Source organism: Chrysemys picta, chromosome 7 (assembly GCF_011386835.1).
Source record: "Chrysemys picta bellii isolate R12L10 chromosome 7, ASM1138683v2, whole genome shotgun sequence".
NCBI lineage: Eukaryota > Metazoa > Chordata > Testudines > Emydidae > Chrysemys > Chrysemys picta.
Genome location: NC_088797.1, coordinates 26681780 through 26703003, shown reverse-complemented (window position 1 = coordinate 26703003; position 21224 = coordinate 26681780). Strand labels below are relative to the sequence as shown.

Sequence of the window (21224 nt, the reverse complement as noted above, 5' to 3'; positions counted from 1 at the left end):
CTAGATCACCAGGCTCAACGGGTAGTGATCAATGGCTCCATGTCTAGTTGGCAGAGTGCCACAAGGGTTGGTCCTGGGGCCGGTTTTGTTCAATATCTTCATTAATGATTTGCAGGCTGGCGTGGACTGCACCCACAGCAAGTTTGCAGATGACACTAAACTGGGAGGAATGGTAGATATGCTGGAAGGTAGGGATAGGATACAAAGGGACCTAGACAAATTAGAGGATTGGGCCAAAAGAAATCTGATGAAGTTCAACAAGGACAAGTGCAGAGTCCTGCACTTAGGACGGAAGAATCCTATGCACCTCTACAGACTAGGGACCAAGTGGCTAGACAGCAGTTCTGCAGAAAAGGACCTAGGGGTTACGGTGGACGAGAAGCTGGATATGAGTCAACAGTGTGCCCTTGTTGTCAAGAAGGCTAACAGCATTTTGGGCTGCATAAGTAGCGCATTGCCAGCAGATTGAGGGATGTGATCATTCCCCTCTATTCGACATTGGTGAGGCCTCATCTGGAGTGCTGTGGCCAGTTTTGGGCCCCAGAGCACAAGAAGAATGTGGAAAAGTTGGAAAGAGTCCAGCGGAGGGGAACAAAAATGATTAGGAGGCTGGAGCACATGACTTATGAGGAGAGGCTGAGGGAACTGGGATTGTTCAGACTGCAGAAGAGAAGAATTAGGGGGGGATTTGATAGCTGCTTTCAACTACCTGAAAGGGGGTTACAAAGAGGATGGATCTAGACTGTTCTCAATGATACCCGATGACAGAACAAGGAGTAATGGTCTCAAGTTGCAGTGTGGGAGGTTTAGGTTGGATATTAGGAAAAACGTTTTCACTAGGAGGGTGGTGAAGCACTGGAATGGGTTACCTAGGGAGGTGGTGGAATCTCCTTCCTTAGAGGTTTTTAAGGTCAGGCTTGACAAAGCCCTGGCTGGGATGATTTAGTTGGGGATTGGTCCTGCTTTGAGCAGAGGGTTGGACTAGATAGCCTCCCGAGGTCACTTCCAGCCCTGATATTCTATGATTCTTCTCTCTCCATGACTATGATCTCCCTTGAATGCTACATTCCACTGGAACAATGAAACTGCCAACCATTAGAGGGAGTGTGGAAGACCATTTTAATGTAATTGTAATAAACATACAAGAGCAATTCATAATATACCATAATAGTGTTTTTCTGTGATAACATTTTACAAACACCCAAGTTCCATAGTAAACCTTTGTAGACAAGTGTTAAATACACAGCCTATATCCTTGCTTAAATCAAAGATGAATTTATACTGAACATATCCTAATGCCCGGTATAAATTACTTACCACATGAGAGAGAATTTGAAACTGTAATGAGATAATTATGACATAGCTCATCTGTAAAACATTTCATGTGCACATTTTAATGAACTGCACAATGTAATGTTGGAGTATAAAGACAACTGAAATCCTGGGACTAATTTCTGCAAAACTTAGAGCATGCTCTTTTTATGAAGATGAGAGAAGGCAGGCAGCTGCAGTTTTGTTTTTGTTGGTGTCAGCTCTGTGAATTTCAATGTATTCTTGGACAGACTCGGGGGGGGGGGGGGAGTAGACAGAAATGCTGGGTCTGCTCTCACTCATGTAAAACTCCCATGATTTTCAGTGGGAGTTTCACTTGTGTGAAGACTGCAGGGTTGGGCTTTCCCAGCTCCGCCGGTGGTGTTCTATACTTTTTTAAACACTGTTCAGATCATTTAGCTATTTGACTATTAGTAGGGCTGCAACATTCATCTCTAAGGTACAATATTATTTAAGAAAGTAAAACTGAAACGTAACATATTTTTGTCTGCGCTGGTTGAGGTCGTAGGATGTCAAAAGTGGCAAAGTTTTAAATATCACGCCTAACAGATTACATACTTCCCTTGTGAAGTATTCCCCCAAGGACAGCTTTGTAATCCTTCTTATACTTGTTTTTAAATAACAAAGTGCTACATGATATATTTCTATGGTGAAAGACAAGAAGAGAAAACACAGCTCCCATTAACACTTTATGGTGAAAGCAGCAACAGGAGTTTTCTTTGAAGAGAGTATATCCTAATATGACATTTTAATCCTATCCCTTTTTTATTGTTTATATGCTGGTTTTTGCAATGTCATTAGGAAGTCTACATAGTGTTTTATATGCTTTTTGAGTGAATAACTCCTTAGCATTCATTTTTCCTGACATGCAGTGCTTTGAACAGTCACCTGTATGTAAAGTATAATAAATGGCAATTACGAATGTTTCCTACATTTCAGATTATAATTATTTGACTGAACTCATGTTCAAAAGAATTAACAACGCTTGTGAATGAAATTATAATTTTATTTTCAACCCCTGAGGTAATACTAAAGCATTTTTGCAGGCTTCATATTAGGAAATATATATTCCCTGTGTTTTTCAAGAGCACTGAGACAAGCACAGGATTTTTTTTTTTTTTTGGTCAGATTATTTTATGCCCTAAGAACAATCAAATATACTTGAAAAAGATTTTAGAACCAATACATTTTTCTGGGCTATCCACAGACCTTTAGCCTTTCAGAACTTCATAATGAAATATTTGAGCCCCAAGCTACTTTACAATTAAATCTGCATTCTTTTAAGAAAGGCAGCATTGTTATCTAGTGGTTAGAGTCAGGAGACCTATGTTCTATTCTGAATTCTGCCACTGACTGTATGAATTCTCTCATTCATCTTACTTGTCTCATTTTTTCCATCAGTAAAATGAGAATATTCTTAACTATTTTTATGAAGTGCTTTGAGATCCTTTGATTAAAGGTGCTTTTTAATAACTGTTAAATGGGCTATTAAATTTATTACTAAATATAAAGACTCAGGGCCAGATTTTCGAAGGTATTTAGGCACCTAAAGATACAGTTTTGTGCCTAATGGGACATTGTAGGGGTGCTGATCACCCTGAGAGCACCATTGAGTATTGCATGTGAAGCACAGCAGGGACAAAACTTTTTCTACACTAATACAATATGAAAATGTTCCTCTGTTCTTAATTTTATGGTCCCATTGTAGCAGTATCTTTTGAGTTTCATATCATACATTTTTATATTTGGTAATACAGTATGAAATGTGCTCATGATTACATCTTCAGCATATTTGTGAAAACAAATACCAATTGTCAGTCTGAATAAGATATTATGGAAGAATGGAAATATGATTAAAAGCAGTCCATAACATAGGTCTTAGAGAGAGAATGAATGAATGAATTTCCTTAGAGTTTCCAAAACAATTTGGAGATATTTTTTTTTCCAATAATGAATGACAGTGAAGTTGCTAGAATCCCTGTTTGGTCACCAAGGCTCCAAGAACTGCAGCTCCTGTGGAGGACCTGTCCAGGGAAATTTTATATTGGATTTAAGGCTAGAGCATGCCCAGTGAGGTACCAGTTAATTCTTGCATTAGCCCTTGTGCATCAACCAGACTAGCATAAATGAGCCATAGGGAAGACACCACCAGTACAAAGGGGTGCTCTAGCATGAAGCAGAAGGGGCCAGATCTCAGGGCAGATCTGCCTCTATGCAATGGCCAACAGGAGCAATTGAAGTAGGCATGCAACATAAGGCATCCCTAAATCTTTCTGTCCTGTAATTTCTGCCATTTTCTTCAAAATTGTAACTTTTAACAAATGAAGATACTAATAATACCTTTCCAAAAGCATATATGCTTTTAATTATAATGATTTAGTAAACCATTTTTAAATTGTTCATAACTTGTTACTATTGGTAACCTCATCAGGAGTCTTGAAACCCTTTAACCAACAATATTTTAAATGACATACTCATTTTACCTCATTCCTTTTACTCCACCTTGGGCTTACTTTCACAAAATTGACACAAATATCTGTAGGTCAAATATCTATAGATGGCCTTTCTGCCACCTTTCGCTCACTTTGGACAACTTAAGACTTCAGCCCACAGCAGGGTTCCGCTGTAGTGTAGAATTCCACAGCAGTTAAATTTTACTTATCCTCCTGGCCTGTCAGTAGTGAATAGGTATGTTTTTTTCCAACATACAACAGAATTGGATTATTGAGATATGGGACCAATCTAGAAAAAAAGAATTGCCATAGCTTTGGTGCTCGCTTTTCAGTTTCTTTATTTTAACTGTAAAGGGCATACAATTTTCATAACTCCTGATTTGAGTTCCTACTATGTTGTGTCTTCAGTATCTTGATTTCTTAAGCAAAAGATAAATCTGGTTTAATATGTGACCATGTGGATCTCTTAAATTTAACCACTGGGGTATTTTTTTCCCAAGTAGGTTTAACCAGAATTTTCCCCTATGAATCATTTGAAATAACCATGTAAAATATTTTAATATCTTGGTTTTATTTATAATTTGTACCAGCTGTAGGTATCCAGATGAAACTTGAATTTTTCCAGCGGAAGTTTTGGACTGCCAGTAGACAGGTATGTTCCAATTAGATATTACTTATGCAAATGAGACCATAGCAACTCCCTTACTGTACAGGTGATGGTGTTCTAGATATATTTAGCCAAGGCAGTTCTAGATTTCCTATGAATGTTTGTAAGCTATTCTAATTTACTTTTCAATTCATTGTAACACAAAAGGGTGATCATGAGGCTAAACACATGGGACTGATTCAGCACTCATTGTCATGAATGGAGAGACTCCCCAAATCCAGCCTCCCAAGTATAACCTACAGATCCATGAACAATTATCCTAAGGGTACATAAAATTAAAAAAATACAACAACAATGACATGAAAAATAGGAATGACCTTGTCAGTGTTCAAGTATCTTTTGGGGTGATCAGTGCATTTTGATAACAGTAAGAATAAATATACTTAATACAACCCTGATTTCACTCCAAATTTTTGTATATGGTTTAAATGACCTTTTTTTTTTCAGTTTCTTCCAGTGCATTGCTATTACAGTGCTGTCCCATCATGCCCATTCAGGGAATTAAGGCAGGGGTAGGGCACGTAACCATGGGTTACAGTTCAATGTGAGGAGCAGCTTCAATGGGACTGCTACTCCCATTCCACTGCAGGTGGGCTAGGAATGGATGGAGCTTTGAGTCCACTGTCCCTAAAACGTATCAGCTAGCACAGTTGGTGCAGGGGGAGAAGTAAGCTCTGTCAGGTAAAGGGCTGGGACAGATTAAGTCCCTCCTGGAGGAAAGGGGAAACCAAGGACCAGATATTGTGACTGAGTCACAATTTGGTTCCTGGTCTCTCTTGGGTGGCACAGTTATGTCCCTTTTTCAGGGCTTATGGTATATCTGCTCTCTAGCTTTAAGTGACTGAAGTAATGATCTAGCGACTAACTGTATTCAGTGAAACATATTTGTCTAGTTTGTTTTTAATAAATAATAAACTGTGTATAAAATGTGTATTTATTTAACAAAATAATCTCTTCCAGCTTTAAAAGGATCAAGAGATTACATGACCAATTTGAGAATACATTGAGATTATACTATTTCTGAGAATAATCATCTCTAAAGTATTCTGTGAAATATTGGCTCAGTCTTACAATCCTGACTCACACAATACCCCTACTGAAGTCCCAATGGAGTCTTGCCTATTTAAGGCCCTGTATCATTATAGAGTAGGCAGCAAAGACTGGAATAAGCAAATGAAATTGGCACAGCATGAATTAACCCCCTTGATGCAGCTGCCGTTACAACAGGAATGGGGAATTAATGTAATATAGTCCTATTTGTGTGGTCTTTTCTAGATTATCTACTGTTCTTGATTAAATTTGTACTTATCATTTTTAAAATATCAGTTCAGACAACCACCAGAATAAAAAATAAAATGATGTAAAATATATGTCCTATTGGTGTCCCCTGCAGTGTCCATCTCTTGATGGAAGATGTTCTATAAGCTGTGATGATGAAGTAAGTATTTTATAGACTTTTTCTCATTTTATATCTCCATTTAGTTTTTAGTATGGCAACTTTATCTGAGGTAAGGCAGTGCACTTTCTGAAGTCAGTTTGGAAATGTTCAGGGATTCTATACCCGTGTACTGTTCATCTTAAACACAGACGCGTCCCTGATACATACCATAAAATAAGAAGTTAATGTGGCTTTCATTAAAGGAACATTTTTACATAATAAATAACTATTCCTTGTTATCTGAAGATTACCAATTTGATAATATTTTTATATATTAAAACTGGAAATTATCATTGGAAAGATTTATTAAGCACAAAGCTACATTGGACCTGTTGCCCTGTTAGAACTGTTTGTCTGTTAGCATAATCAAAGAAACTTTGTCTATGTTTTGTATATCACCAATCTCAGTCATAGTGCTTGTCACAGGGTGGCTGGCCCCTTTAAGGGGGAGCAGGGCAAATGAACCTGTGACGGGTCTGCTGACCCCAATTAGGTTTAAAATTGGACACCTGGGACTAGAGAGAGAAAAAAGGGGAGGGGGAGTACTAAAGTGTGTGGGAAAAGCAACAGGAAGTTCCCTGGGAGGGGAGGCAGTGGGAACCTGCTAGGGAAAGAGGGCATCCAAAGAGAAGCCCTTGAGTGGCGGTGCTCAGGGAACAGAACATAGAAGATACCTCTCCGTCCTTCCTGCAGGAAATGGGGGGGAGGGGAATCCTTGGGAGCTGTAGCTCGGGGTGGGCTGAGTTTTTGTTATCTTTTGCCTAAGTTTGAAAAACAAAACTTCTGGAAAGAGACTCTGCATGTGGCAGTGGGTCATTTGTGAGCTGGGGAGAAGGTCAGTTTACTACAGGACTGTATAAATAAACAACAATAATAGTTAAAATAAGTATTCCACAATATTTCCTGTGGTATAAAATTAAGTTGGTGCTTCACCAGGAACAGTCAATTCAAACCTTCCCCCCCCCCTCCAAGAATAGTGTAAGTTATCCAAAAAGGGCCATCAGGTGTGTTTGAACAGTGTTTTGAAACATATGCAAGTATTAAGATGGACATTCAATTCAGGCTTGTGAAAAAAAATGTTTTCATTTTGTACTAGACTTTTCTTTAAATTAACTTGCAAACAGTTTACGATGTCTGACAATAATTCTGGTGAGCCCATTTCTGGGATTCTACCCAGCATTCCCAACATAGTTTGACATTCAGAACATTTTGAACAGATGTTTTATTGATAAAACACAGCCAAGACCCAGGTATAGTGATACCACTTTTTAAATGTGTGGCGGTTCCACAGGGGATCGAAAACATTCTGGAAACAGAATTAAAAATTCCAACATTGTAAGAATGGAGCATGGCAACTTCTTCAACATATCAAATTAGTAACTCATTACATCAAACTACAATGCATTTCCAAGGACTAAATTATAGAGCTGACGGGAAAACGACAATTCAATTTCATGGCAGCTGTCATGGTTTCTGCATTTAGTTTTGTTATGCATTGGATTGAAACCAAAACCATTGGAATGTTTTTGAAAAAAATGGAATTGTGTTGAAAAGTCCATTTTCAGATCAAAACCTGAGCTTTTCAATGCAGGAGGGTGTGTGTCTTGGTGGATAGGGCACTGACTTGGGATGTGGGAGTCCCAGCATCAAGTGTCTGATTCAGAATATAGGTTTTTTATCCCACTCTGAAGCAGGCAGAGCAGGGATGAACCTGGGTCTCCCACATTCCAGGGCAGTGCCCTAACCACCAGGCTGTAGAGTGTAAGAGAGAGTCTCTCCCATCCTCCACCTTTACACCTGACAACTTCGTTGGAGCCAATACGTCTCTGCAAAACATTTTAACGTTGACTAGACAACAGATTTTGATGAAATTTCATTGTATTGAAAATGTTCCAACTAGCTCCATTAAATAGCGAATTCACTAGATGAGAGAGGCTTAAGAGACAGCACTAAAGAAAAATAAGTATTAGCATCAGCCAAATCTCTGAAGTTAATCTGTGTTCCCCTCCCATTAAATAGCTGCTAATACAAGCAGTCTCTACTATTACTCTGGCAGTCAACTGTGGAAAGGCCAGTGATTATCCTGTGCCCTGGCAACGTGGATGGCCTCTAATGTGTCTTTTCTGTCCCTCTCTTTAGAGACCTACATCTCCTTCCTTTGAAGCTTGCATCCTCTGTTTTTATTTTTTAACCTTTCTTCTTTTCAACTACCAATTTAAAAATACCCCCTCTCCCCAGAATCCTTGATTTCCATCCAGCCTTTTCCATCCTCTTTCGTACCTCCATTTCCATGCTGTCATTTGCATTTCAGTCCATTTTAATTAGGGCTCGGTGAGCTCACAGCCTCTTCCCCTAAAATGTGAGCAGGCTCCCAATACAAAACATAAACTCTGTAGAATTGTTAATTTCACGTTTCCCAGTCTTGCTCCACTAAAGTTAGTTTTGTGCCTGCCTGCTGTGGACTTAATGGACAAGCTTTACCTTGGATCCCCTCCAACAGCCTTTAAATACTCGTATCAATGGGTTCCCAGTTATATCCAACCAGCTTGCTGAGCTGAGTATAACCTCAGGCAATCCGGGTAGGGTTAGAGTGGTATGTGGAATCTCCTTACCATTTAGCTCAAGCCGTCGGCCAGTGGAAAATCCAGACTGGGTGGAGGTGATTCCCCTTCCTTGTGGCTGTCCTAGTGACTGAATAGTAATGGTACATATTTTCTTATATAAAGCAGCTGTGATGACACGTAACTTTTTTTGTCAAATCAAGTCTTTTAATATATCACAAAATATGCCATCAGTTGCTATACTGGAGAAAGGAAGCAGATTTGTAAAAAAAAAAAAAATTAAACATTTCCCTTCTTACATCCTGTCACATGTCAAAAGTCACAAACTGTATCAATGCCCCTTACAGTGCTGCTCTCAATGGCAGGCCGACGTCTGGTAAACAGTTTTTACTTATTGGTGAGCAGCAGCTAAAACCCAGCTAATAGGGGAGACGTTTTATGGCAAACCTTGTTTGTCAACCAGTTGCACAGTGGGCATAAGCTGCACAAATTGTTGAGTTTTGAACCTTGCTTTTAGTGGCACTGAATAGTGATGACATGCCACTCATGCAATTAAACAGAACTGTCCATTTCTTTGGGGGGGGGAGGACTATGAATTTGTTAATCTGTTATTTTCATGAGTGTGTTGGCGTGGGGTGTGTTTTAATTCATATTACGTTCCATGATTGTTAATATAATTGTACACTGGAGCTGTGCAAAATACTCAGACCTTGAACCTACTCCAGAGTAATCTAGCTTTAGGAGCAAGGTCAGATGCATTCTCAGACTTCAGCCCGCATTCTTGCCAAGTTTATTCTGGACGTCATGCCTGCTCCCATTTACAAGCCCAAGAACTGTCTGCATATGGGATTTTACCCTTGAAGTCTGAAGTTCATTGAACTTGAGCCTTCAAGCAAACCTGAAGTATGGTTCACACCTGGTTATTGTTGTGAATCGAACCCTACAGGGTTCACATTAGCCTACTGTGTCTGAATAATATTATCTCCTGAACTAATCTCATGGTTAAGAATTTCATGCTCATGCGCTGGACAAGTAAATGTCTCCAACTATCCTTTGCCAATGCTTTTTAAAATTTACATAATCTTTCCTGGATTTCTTGCTATATGGAGAAGGCTATTTTTATTTATGGCAAGTAAAAGACGAGTGAATGCACTCCTGCATGTGCTGCATTATCCCCCATGGAATATTTAGATAAGCCCAAGAAATGAACAAAATCCCAGATATAAACCCTCTCACCACACAGATCCATTTCCCAATTTGTGGCTTGTGCCTCTCACCAGTAGTGTTATTAGCACACAGGAAGAATGGGCTAGTGGTTAGAGCATTAGCCTGCACCTCAGGAGACCTGGGTCTAATTTCCTGTTCCTCCACAGACTTTGTGTGACCTTGCACAAGTCACTTAGGTCCAAACACACAAAGGTGCTTAGGCACATAAATCCCACTTGACACACACATTTGGGGGATTGGTAAATAATGAAAAGGACAGCTCACTGATACAGAGTGATTTGGATCTCTTGAGAAGCTGAGTGCAAGCAAACAATATGTGTTTTAATACAACTAAATGTAAATGCATACATCTAGGAACAAAGAATATAGGCCCTATTTACTGGATGGGGGCCTCTATCCTGGGAACCAAAGACACTGAAAAGATGTGGGGGTCTTGGTGGATAAGCATCTGAACACCTAATCCTAGTGAGTACTCCACTAAAGCAATCCTGGGATGCATATACAAGGAAACCTTGAGTATTAGCAGAGAGGTTATTTTATCTCTATATTGTGGGCACTGGTGCAACCCGGGCTGGAATCTGGTGCCCAGTCCTGATGCCCACAATACAAGAAGGATGCTGATAAGTCAGCGAGGGTTCATAGAAGAGCCATGAGAATGATTAGAGGATTAGAGAACATTTCTTACAATGATAGACTCAGGGAGCTCAATCTATTTAACAAAGGGAAGATTAAGGATGATTTTCTTAGAGTCTATAAGTATCTACATGAAGAACAAATATTTAATAATAGGCTCTTCAGTCTAGCAGAGAAAGGTATAACACAATCCAATAGCTGGAAATTGAAGCTAGACAAATTCAGACTGGAAATAAGATGTACATTTTTAACGGTGAGAGTAATTAATCTTTGGAAAAATTTACCAAGTGGATTCTCCATCACTGACAATTTTTAAATCAAGATTGGATATTTTTCTAATAGATTTGTTCTAGGAATTATTTCAGGGAAGCGCTATGGCCTGTGTAATACAGGAGGTCAGACTAGATCACAGTGGTCCCTTCTTGCCTCGGAATCTATGAATTAGGCCACTCATCACCTTTTAAAACCTGAACAACGCTAACAAGTGGCTATGGCTATGAGAAACACAATATGGCTTCTCATTCTGGAAACCAGGCATTTTGTTCCCATCTGCAGGTTGCTTGACTGAGAAAGAACAGCAAATGAACCCAAACTTTATCTTGTTCAGTGTGACTGTTTTTATTTATTTCTGCGCTTTGGACAACCACTCTCTATGCAACTGTTTGGGTGGCTGCTAAAAACTACAGTTGATCCGGCCACTCCATTGAAATGGGTGGATGGCATTTGAGCTGGATATAGCAGCAAAATGAGGACATACATGGATGGATTTTAAGCAGAAGGCCACAACTTTTATTAAGTCAAACACAAGGGAGGGGAGCTACCTACCCATCACCAATACTCCCCTATACCAAGCATTTAAGTGGTTCCAGTGTAGGGAATTACAGGGCTCCTATCATATAACCCATAACTCAGGGTAGACTCTCCTCAACCTACCCCAAGAATCAGATTGCTGTGAGACCTACCAGCTCCACCTCCTGTGAGGAGGAAGAGGCTGCAGAAGGGTGGGGATTCAGCCCGCAAGGGCCACAAGGTCTCACCCTATCCTGTGAGCCCAGGGCCCATCAGCAAAATCCCAGGTCTTTTACCTCTGAGAACTGTTCATTTTATCCTTTTAACCACATTGGAAACCAGCTGCAGGGGACATTAGTGACTAGCTTGGTCACACCTCTCTCCAGTGACAGTGCCTGGTATCATAGCTCCTGCCCCATCCCATTCCCTCATATTCCAAAGCCATATGTCAGTGCCTCCATGTGACAAAGGCACATCATCATCCCTGAAAAATTAAGGCCCATTGTAACAGATGACCCTATGCTGAACCACAAACCCCCTTGTCTCCACGGGTATCCTGGTGACCTCCCAATTCACTTTCTTCCTAGCTTGTCCACTTTGGGTGGGTTTGGGGCACCTCACCAACCCGCCTCGCAAGCACTAGTGATCATATTAACCCAACCTCCAGCTATGATTTCCTAATCAAACCAACAACCCTCTGCATTCTATCCCTTAAATCAACTCCAGTGCAGCCCCTGAGATCATTCTCCTCAAGGAGAATAACCAGAACATGAGGCAGGACCGTGCTGTTTGTCAATTATCTGATGCCTCTGAAGGCCTCTTTTGCTGAAACACTGGATGCAAATGTCAGCCCTGAAACCCAGCTGGGATCTATCTGCTGTCCTGGCTGCTTGTGTAGATTGTCTGCTAGTTCAAATATTGGGTATGTTTTGGATACCCACTATCTTCCTCTGTATTCTGACTGCTTCTACTGCTGCATCAGTGAGTAATGCTGCTGCAATGGAGCCACAAGAGACTCAACATGGCTTGTGTTCCAGGTTAAATCCCTGGAGCTGGGAGATGTAGGCCAATCAGCAGATCGGCATCCTAACTGGCCAATGGATGGCAAAGATTTTAAGCAGGGGAGGAGCTACCCAATGTCCTTTATCAAGTGTCTCCTTCTCTTGCTGTTGGAGCTGTCCCTTTTTACCACCAGCCTAATCAACTTCCCCCACCCCTTGAGGTGTGTGGGTGGCATGTTGATTGTATGCATTAGGGCTGAATGTGCATTCTCTGTGCTGCTACCCTCCCTTGATGGTTGCACTAGCAGAGAGTAGCTATAGGGTGGAATTTTTGAAAGTGTTCCATGTTGGCCTAACTTAGCTTCCAGTAAAGCTAATAGGAGTCTCATCCTTTTACTCGCACTTGCAACCATCCACGAGTTGCAGCAATTTAACAACTCCCGACCTCCCAAACAGGCCATCAGCTAGACCCGCAGCATCTGCCAGGCTGGATTCCCATCTTAGTTGTGGGTGAGTAGGGTGGGGCTTCTGAAACAGAGCTGCAAAAGGCTCCACATGACCTCCAGTTCCAGCATCAAAGCAAACACCCTGTATCTGTGTTGTGGATGAGCAAAACTGGTTAGAGTAAAAAGCTCACCAAACTTTTGCCCATTTGTTAGAAACAAACTGGAAACAGACATTTCTGCAAAGTTGAGTTTTGGGGATAGGGGTTCACTGCCAGTATTTGACCAGAGTCCGAAGTATCAACATTTAACCTGAAAGTCTGCATAATATTGTCACAATATTTCCAGCCTGGACCAGAAGAGTAAATACTAAAAATCTTTTCATATTCCTAGTCCAATCCAGAAGACCAAAGGGATTTAGATAACCTTTAAATATGTGTCTAAGCATTTGCTTATCTGAACTGGACCTCCAAACGTAGTGAGTGAGCATTTATTATTACTCAGCGAACTTTATCTTCCTAGTTGTCAAGGGCAAGGGCTGCTTCTTCTGTAGTAATTTAACAACTCTCAACCAAGAGCCAAGATATGAATCAATGGTCACAGCATACATGTTGTGAAGAAGGCTGTGGGCCTGATCCTGTAGTTCTTACCCAGGCAAAACTCCTACTGAAGATAGGACTGCAGGATCAGGCTCTGTATTTAGCTGCTTTCAATTACCAAATTGTAGGACCATTTTCTTGGGTTGCTGTTGTGCAGCACAGGATACCTTTTGTTCCTGGCTGCATTTGGCCTTTGTGGTAAGAAAAGAAGATCTTGGATTCAGAGCTAATCCATGAAATTTACTATGTTGGGAGCAATCGTGAACTTTTTAATGTAAATTTCACAAAGTGTAAGGAACAATAATATTTTGCTGAGTTAGGCCTAGAGTAAAGATATGTTACAAATATAGTGTTGAGGAAGGTATCTGAAGTAATAATAAAGAGAAACTGAGTTATACCAAGGTTTGAACTAAACCTTGAATTTAAATTCTGCAGAGCAGTAATTAAAATTTAGCCTGTAGCAGATCATTCTCTTGAGGTTAAAATAGTATGGGGGAAGCACTGATTTGAGTTTACCTTGCTTTATGCAATTTATAAGTATGACCTACCTAAAGCTAACATTCCTACCCCCGATTCCAGGTCCCAATTAAAAACACAGTTTGAAAACCTTTAGGAGACCTATGGGGCCTCTTTTACAGAAGCCTTTACCCCTTCTCATTCTATGAACAAATTAAAAAATATTACCTGGTCCCCTGTTGGTCCTCCAAGCTGACACTATGTTTTCATTAATACATCATTAGGGTAATGACATTGTGCTGATGTTGTTCTCTAAATAGAGCATAAGCCATGAGGAGCACCGGGGCTGTATGCCTTTGCATTCTTTGTTACAGGGAAATATTTTTAAAAATGCATTATTAAAATGTTGATTTTTTTTTAAATATGTTCAGTTCTGTTCGATAAGCTCTTGGTTTTGGGCATTTATGCATTAAGTAATCACTTAAGATACCTTAATCATTGCTCTCAACTGCAAAGTTGCTTTACTTATAATTTATTTGAGCATTTACAATTACATAACGGCCAAATGTTTATCCGTTTAGAGGACATGTGGGATTGAAATACATTACTTAATGAAATCAGTGAAATGCTTTAAAAACAAGACTTGAAACTGTGGCTTTATTATTTTGTAGGCAATTAACTGCTACCTCATAGATAACAATGGATTTATTTTAGTATCTGAAGACTACAGACAGGTAAGTGGCAGGCTTTTCTTAACCAGTCCCATATCACATGTTAGAAAAGGTTTAGTTTGTTTGATTTTGTTTATTAAACATGGTCTTCAGTGTTGAAGCATTAAGATAATGATCCACATTTAAGGAATAAGTAGCATGAGATTAAAAAGATCCCTCCCTCAAAGAATGTAACTTGCCTCTCAGAGGGCCTCAAAGAATTTCTAGCTCACAGTGGGGTGGGTCTGCTCTAAACTCATAAAGTTCAAATTATATAACTCTTTGCTGCAGAGGTGTCTGTTCCCCTTGAGGAATTTTTACCTTGAGGAAGATAGTTCTACATGAGTTTTACCTCATTTAGGAGGGTCTTACTCTCAAACTTGTAATAGTGAAATCCTACACTGTAAATCTGTTTGTTCCTGTGTTTCTGTACCAGATTACTGTCATTTAAGGTACAAGATTTAAATTTGGCATTCAGCACCACAATAAAGAGGACTGGGGTAAAATCATGATTACTCCAGAGATTATTCAAAACATTAGATTGTTGTGACCATGGACAGCTGATTGGAAAATGGAAGACTAATGGCCTAACTCTGTAGCCCTTACTTAGGAAACACTCCCAATCAACTTTTGCAGGAATTTTGCATGAGCAGCAGCAGCATCAGGCCCCACATGGAACAGGAGTGTCCAATACAGGCTCTCTTTTGGGTTGAATCCTGTGGAGTTGTGATCTGAAATTCCCATATTTCTGGCTAGATCTCAGCTGAATTAAGTTTGGTTAAGTAGGTTTACTGGGATGTAAAACCTTAAATTCTTTCAGAGACATCTTCCCTCACCCTGACCCTTCCTCCCACAAAAAAGAATCATATTTGGGCTGACCAGACTGGTCACTTTCACCACTGCAATTCAATAGTGGGCAGCAGTGAAACTGACAAGAATCATGTTAATTCAGTCAGCAGCTTCCAGTACCCATAGCAACTTTTTTATGCTGACGGCCTCAGAGTCGGAGACCCCAGGGCTTCCACACTCCTGTGCCAGCAGGCTCTCCAAGCTGTGCGAAGCCAGCTGGCCTAGCAGTCTGGAAGCCCTGGAGCACCCAGCTCTGAAGCACTCCACATGGTGGGGCTGCCAAAGAGCTGGGACCCTGGAAGCCCTGGGGTCCCAACTCCGAGGCAATCATTCAGGAGGGCTGCCAAAGAGTCAGGCAGGTGAGATGGCAGGAAATTAGCCAGGTTTCCTTGCAAAACCTGCCTGACAGGCAAATTTTGAAACCTGCCTGTGTTATATTAGATTAATCAAAATCAACAAATTTCTGTGAAATTTTTCACTTGTGACGGATCAGTGTTTTCCGGTGGAAAAATGTTTGGTTGAAAACCTTCCAACCAGCTCTATTTCAAAGCCTATTCTGACTGCATCACAAGCAGGCACTCTCATAGCAGTATCAAGGGCACAGAGGCAGAAATTGACTTTGACCCTCCCCCACAAAGGAGGCAAGGCAGATGTTCAGTGCTGGGAATGGGTGTAATGGACACAACAATTAGGGTCCACAGTTCTGTCACTCTACCAGATGCTGGAAGGGCTGGAATGGGATTGAATAGAGGCAGCCAGTGAGTGGGGTCCAGGGCAGCTGGCAGATTTGCAGTGTCCTCAGAAAAACTGCTTTAGGGGAGCAAGGAGAGGTATTTCTGCTGTGGCGGATTGAGTGACACTGCTCAGCTGCTCATTCTCAGGGCAGTGGCACCGTAGAAATCCTCTCCTACCTGGCAGCCAAGAGATTCATCCACAGCAGGATCTAGGGGCAGTAAAATACTGGCAGGGCAGGAAGAAGACCCAGCAGATCCTGAGCTAGAAGTTCCTGCACATGAACTGAAAGAGTAAGAGCATGATGCCATGGGGTGGACTCAACCCACAAGAACAGACTCGTGCTGCACAGGAGCTGGAATTGACAGCAATTGAGGGGGCCAAGTAGGCCTCCAAACTCAGAAGTGAGTAGAGGACTCTCCTTCTGGTGTACGCACACACACACCCCTTCACAACCTCTACACACAAGTAACATCATAGACATTCAGCTTCCTGGACTTTCTTTCCTCTACAGATGGGCTGATTACGTTGACCTCTCCCAGCCCCTCTCCCTCACAGTCCTCCTGCTACCAGCAGACCTTCCCCTGTCCAGCCTTTCCTTACCCACTTGCTCCTATTAACACATCCTCTCCTCTCTTCCCTAATCCCATCCTGGCTCCCACAATAAACACAAATAGAAACACAAAACAAAGATCCTACCAGTAACCTGACATTTGCCAGCCTGGGCCTTTGCATGTGTGTCATAATCCTTCCTCCCAAACCCGGTATGTCTTGTTTATTTAAATATTACGCTCTTCAGGGTGGGGGTCCATGTCTGCCCATGTGTTTGTACAGCAGCCAGCAAATGGAGCTCATGTCCTACCTAGGGCTCAGAGGAGCTACCACCACTGTTACCACCAAAAAAAAAAAAATCGTGTCTCTTGTAGAGGAAAGCACTCACAACATGGTGCTGCTGCAAGGACATGGAGCAGGTGAATGGGTAGGAAGTCTGTTACAGCAGCACCACAGGTAAGCGAAGCCAGTAAAAAAAAAAAAAAAAAGCAAAGACCGCACCATTGGCAAGAGCCATGGACCCCCAGCCCTCAGCTGCTGTGGGACTTCCCACACCTGTATTGTTACCCCCTCCCCAGCAGTTGATGGGATGAGAGATTTGCTGGCCCCTGTTTCTATCATGCCCAGCCAGGGCCGGTTCTAGGTTTTTTGCTGCCCCAAGCAAAAAAAAGTTTTGGCTGCCCCCCACCCCAGCCCTGGGCTCACCCCCCGCCCCCACTGCACCCTCCTGCTGCCCCAGCCCTGGGTCACTGGTAACTCGCTCCCAGGGCGGGTCATTCAGCAGGAATTTTGGATGTGCACAGAACACAGACAGGATTGGTTCCAATATGGTTACAGAACTGCAGTAAAGTGGAACAATTTTCAGCTTGTGTGACTGGAGGATCTCTGTATGCATATTATAAGACTGTCCTCCATAAATGAGGAAAAGCCGAGGTGCCTTTATTATTCTTTTGTTCCATTCTTTGTTTCTATGGGGAATGCTCTATCACGGTCTTCCTTTTAAACAAGTAAAACTAAAACTTAAAAAAAAAAAAAAGCAATGGCTGTTGAAAATAGCAATTCCAGTCCTAATAACCACTGGGAAGCATTTTTTGCTCAATTTATTCTACTTTTTCTACAGCAAGTTACAGTGGATCAGTATATTTGATTTGGGGGAAATGAAGTAACAGCTGCCCAAATTGAGCTTGAGCACTCCTGAATTTTGAGGGTGTTCAAATCTGGAAGGCAGGTGCTAGATTCCCTTTCTGAATATTAGCTATATCTGGAGAGGACAAGTCAATTTCTGCTTCCATGGCTCAGAAGTGGAAATCCTCCTAAGTGTCTGGTACTGTATCTAAAGCTGCCCAGGTCCAGAGCCTCCCCTCCCTTACTTTTCATTTAAATTCTAGTGGGATCCACATACCTCCCTTGCTAGGCTTCAGATAGAGAGGTGCACCATCCATTTAGTCCCCCCGATTCCTTCTTTGGGGGAGAGCCCAGGGCTGGGGCGGCAGGCGGTGCGGGTGGGGGGGGAAAGAGCCCAGGGCTGGGGCGGCAGGGGGTGCAGGTGGGGGCCAGAGCTGGGGCGGTAATAGGTGAGGGGGGGAGGGGAAGAGCCCAGGACTGGGCAGCAGGAGGTGCGGGTGGGGGGGGAGCCCAGGGCTAGGGGAGCAGGGGAGTGCAGGTGGGGGCCAGAGCTGGGGCAGTGGGGGGGCGGCAAAAAACCTAGAGCTGGCTCTGTTCCTACCATTCACAGCAAGCTGCAGATTTCAGTTCCATACTCCTTTCCCCCACCCTTTCCTGTTGCTAGTGGCCAAGGGAATGCTGGAAATGTAGTTCTTTCCCTGCTCCAGGGCTGGTTCTATAGCAGAGAGCTAACCAAGGAACTACAGCTCCCAGGGCCCCCTGTTGGTTCTCAGCTCCCATGCTGAATTCTTGCGCCCCTTGCAAATCTGCCGCCCCAAGCAACTGCTTGCTTTGCTGGTGCCTAGAGCCGGCCCTGTGCCCAGCACTGGCAATAAGTAGGGCCCTACCAAATTCATGGCCATGAACAATGCGTCACGGACTGTGAAATCTGGTCTCCACCCATGAAATCTGGTCTTTTGTTTGCCTTTACCCTATAATATACAGATTTCACAGGAGAGACCAGCGTTTCTCAAATTAGGGGTCCTGACTCAAAAGGGAGTTGCAGGGGCGCCACAAGGTTATTTTCGGGGTCTCTTGGGATTGCCACCCTTACTCCTGCACTTCCTTCAGAGCGGGGCAGCCAGAGAGTGGTGGCTGATGGCTGGGTGCCCAGTTCTGAAGGTAGCGTCCCGCCAGCAGCAGCACAGAAGTGAGGGTGGCAATACCATACCATGCCACCCTTACTTCTGCACTGATACCTTCAGAGCTGGGCAGTTGGAGAGTGGTGGCTGCTGACTGAGGGCCCAGCTCTGCAGGCAGCAGTGCAGAGGTAGGGGTGGCAATACCAGACCATGCCATCCTTACTTCTGCGCTGCTGGTGGTGGCTGCTCTGCCTTCAGAGCTGGGCTCCCAGCCAGCAGCTGACAATCTCCAGCTGCCCAGCTCTGAAGGCAACACCGCCACCAGCAGCAGTGCAGAGGTAAGGGTAGCAGTACCGCAAACCCCCTACAATAACCTTGCAAACCCCCACCCCAAACTCCTTTTTGGTCAGGACCCCTACAATTCCAACACTGTGAAATTTCAGATTTAAATAGCTGAAATCACAAAATTTACGATTTTTAAAATCCTATGACTGTGAAATTGACCAAAATGGACTGTGGATATGGTAGGACCCTAGCAATAAGACTCTGTCTTCCCATAATCCTTTGCCGCGCACCACACAAAGCAGTCTCCTTTGTGCGTGAGGAGAAGGGGCACTATCAGTTACCCTAATATCTGGGATTCTCCTTCTCTGCTGATATTTGGAGGACTCCTGCTTCAGAAGTAACTAGAACAGCTCTAAGCAGGGCCGGCTCCAGGCACCAGCGCAGGAAGCAGGTGCTTGGGGCGGCCAATGGACGGGGTGGCACGTCCGGATCTTCAGTGGCAATTCGGCGCCGAAGAATCAAGCGGCGCGGTAGAGCTGCCACCGAAGTGCCGCTTGGGGCAAAAAAGCTGGAGCTGGCCTTGGCTCTAAGAGCCATGCCTCACACCTGGGCAATACGTTTCTTTACTTGATCAAAACTAAGGAGTTCAAATGTTTTTAAAAAACCACGAACTATGTAAAAGTTACTTATTTCTGTGGAGAAGCTAATGTTTAAAAATGTAAAAAGAGTATTCTGAGTGAGAGCTGTCCTTTAAATGCCTGAATGCAACTGACTCATGACTTAGCAAATCAGATTTGCTGCTATCTAATGTTATACCAGCCTTTCCTGGTCTGGGCTTGTTTGACGCTGTCTGATTTCCTGTCTTGCAATTAGGATAATTCTTCATCATCATCAATCAACTAGTGCTATTGAAACTGGTGCATTTAATCACATAAAATAAAAATGTTCTCCTTGCCCCTAGCAGGCTGTACACACTCATGTGTTTTGAAAAATGTCCCAGGTTTCCCCTCAGTGAAAAAGGCAATACTTGCTCTTTAGACAGAGGAATGCCTCTTGGCTAGGTCTGTAACTTTTCTGTCTGCAAACTCCCAGGTGTATAGTTGAGGTCAAGTAAGTTACTTGTAATGAAAACTAGGATCTAGTTATTCATGCCCTTTCCTCCCCCTTCCCCTAAATTCTGATATTTTCCCCTTTAACAGTGCAAAGACCATGTCCAATTTTTCTATGAACTGAGGTCCTGAAATAAAAATGCCATCCCCACACTGGAAAAAGACACTGGCCTCCACACGCATGATTCTTTACAGCTCCATTTGCATAGCTGTCAGGACCAGGTCTAATGGATAATGGAGTCTCTTCCAGATTGTATATCAAATTCATAACAGGAATGTTTGTTTTCTCATCAGAGATTTGTCTTCGTTATTCCACATCTTTTCATTTACTGAACAAAGGCAACATGGATCATTCATCGGGATGAGTGGTTTTAAGCAGGAAATGACTCTGAATGGGGTGAAAATTTATAGGATTGGTGAAATGTAATGTTCCAGCTCCATAAACAGGTCATGCAGGAATTATAAACAATGCTTTTTTATGACCATTTAGGAAATCCTTTCAAAACCAGTTTATATCTTTATGGAGTAGCATTTTAATCACAAGGGTTTGTGATCAGATTAGTTGCATTTTCTTTACAAGCTTGAGATTTGGGTGGTTTTTATTTCTGACATTAGATGTTATATAATGTACTTCAATCTATTGTATAAACTCTCTCATCTGCTCAGGGGTTTACCCTGTAATCCCCATAACTTGTCATGACTGTTAAGTCCTTTTCAATTTTTATGTAGCAGTAGCCCTGAAAATCTATCTATGTAACTGTCAAAGCCACTCTTGTCAGATCCTAGGATATGCCAGTTTAAATTGTATCCACTCTTTTTTTGCATTTATCCCACTTCTGATCATTTTTGTTCTTCCCCCTCAGACTGGGAACTTTTTTGGTGAGATCGAGGGGGCTGTGATGAACAAATTGCTAACAATGGGCTCCTTTAAAAGGTAAGAATTTTACAACCCTCTCTCCCTTAAAAAAAGGTTTGTATAAATAAAGTAAAATAAAACCAAGGTCAAATAAAACAAGCCCAAAGTTGACTGAGTGGCTGGATTCTGCTTGTGCTCATGTTCCAGGTGATCTTTGTAATTTGATGCCACATGCATGGACTGTTACAAGTCTTGGAGACTTGGCCTACAATGAGTTTCCTGTTAA

The 21224-nt window shown here is 42.3% G+C and overlaps 1 protein-coding gene across 12 annotated transcripts in view; it reads left to right on the top strand.

Annotated features, from left to right (window-relative positions):
- Positions 1 to 21224, top strand: part of CACNA2D3 (calcium voltage-gated channel auxiliary subunit alpha2delta 3) — a 740859-nt gene that overhangs the window by 671854 nt on the left and 47781 nt on the right. For all 12 annotated transcript variants that reach the window (XR_010589061.1, XR_010589062.1, XR_010589060.1 and 9 more), the window contains 4 exons: positions 4376 to 4437; positions 5846 to 5890; positions 14271 to 14333; positions 20946 to 21016. Coding sequence is in view for 9 of the 12 variants with exons in the window: in XM_065551026.1 (XP_065407098.1) it covers positions 4376 to 4437; positions 5846 to 5890; positions 14271 to 14333; positions 20946 to 21016 (241 nt within the window). In the remaining 3 variants the exon portion in view is untranslated. The remainder of the gene's footprint in view (positions 1 to 4375; positions 4438 to 5845; positions 5891 to 14270; positions 14334 to 20945; positions 21017 to 21224) is intronic.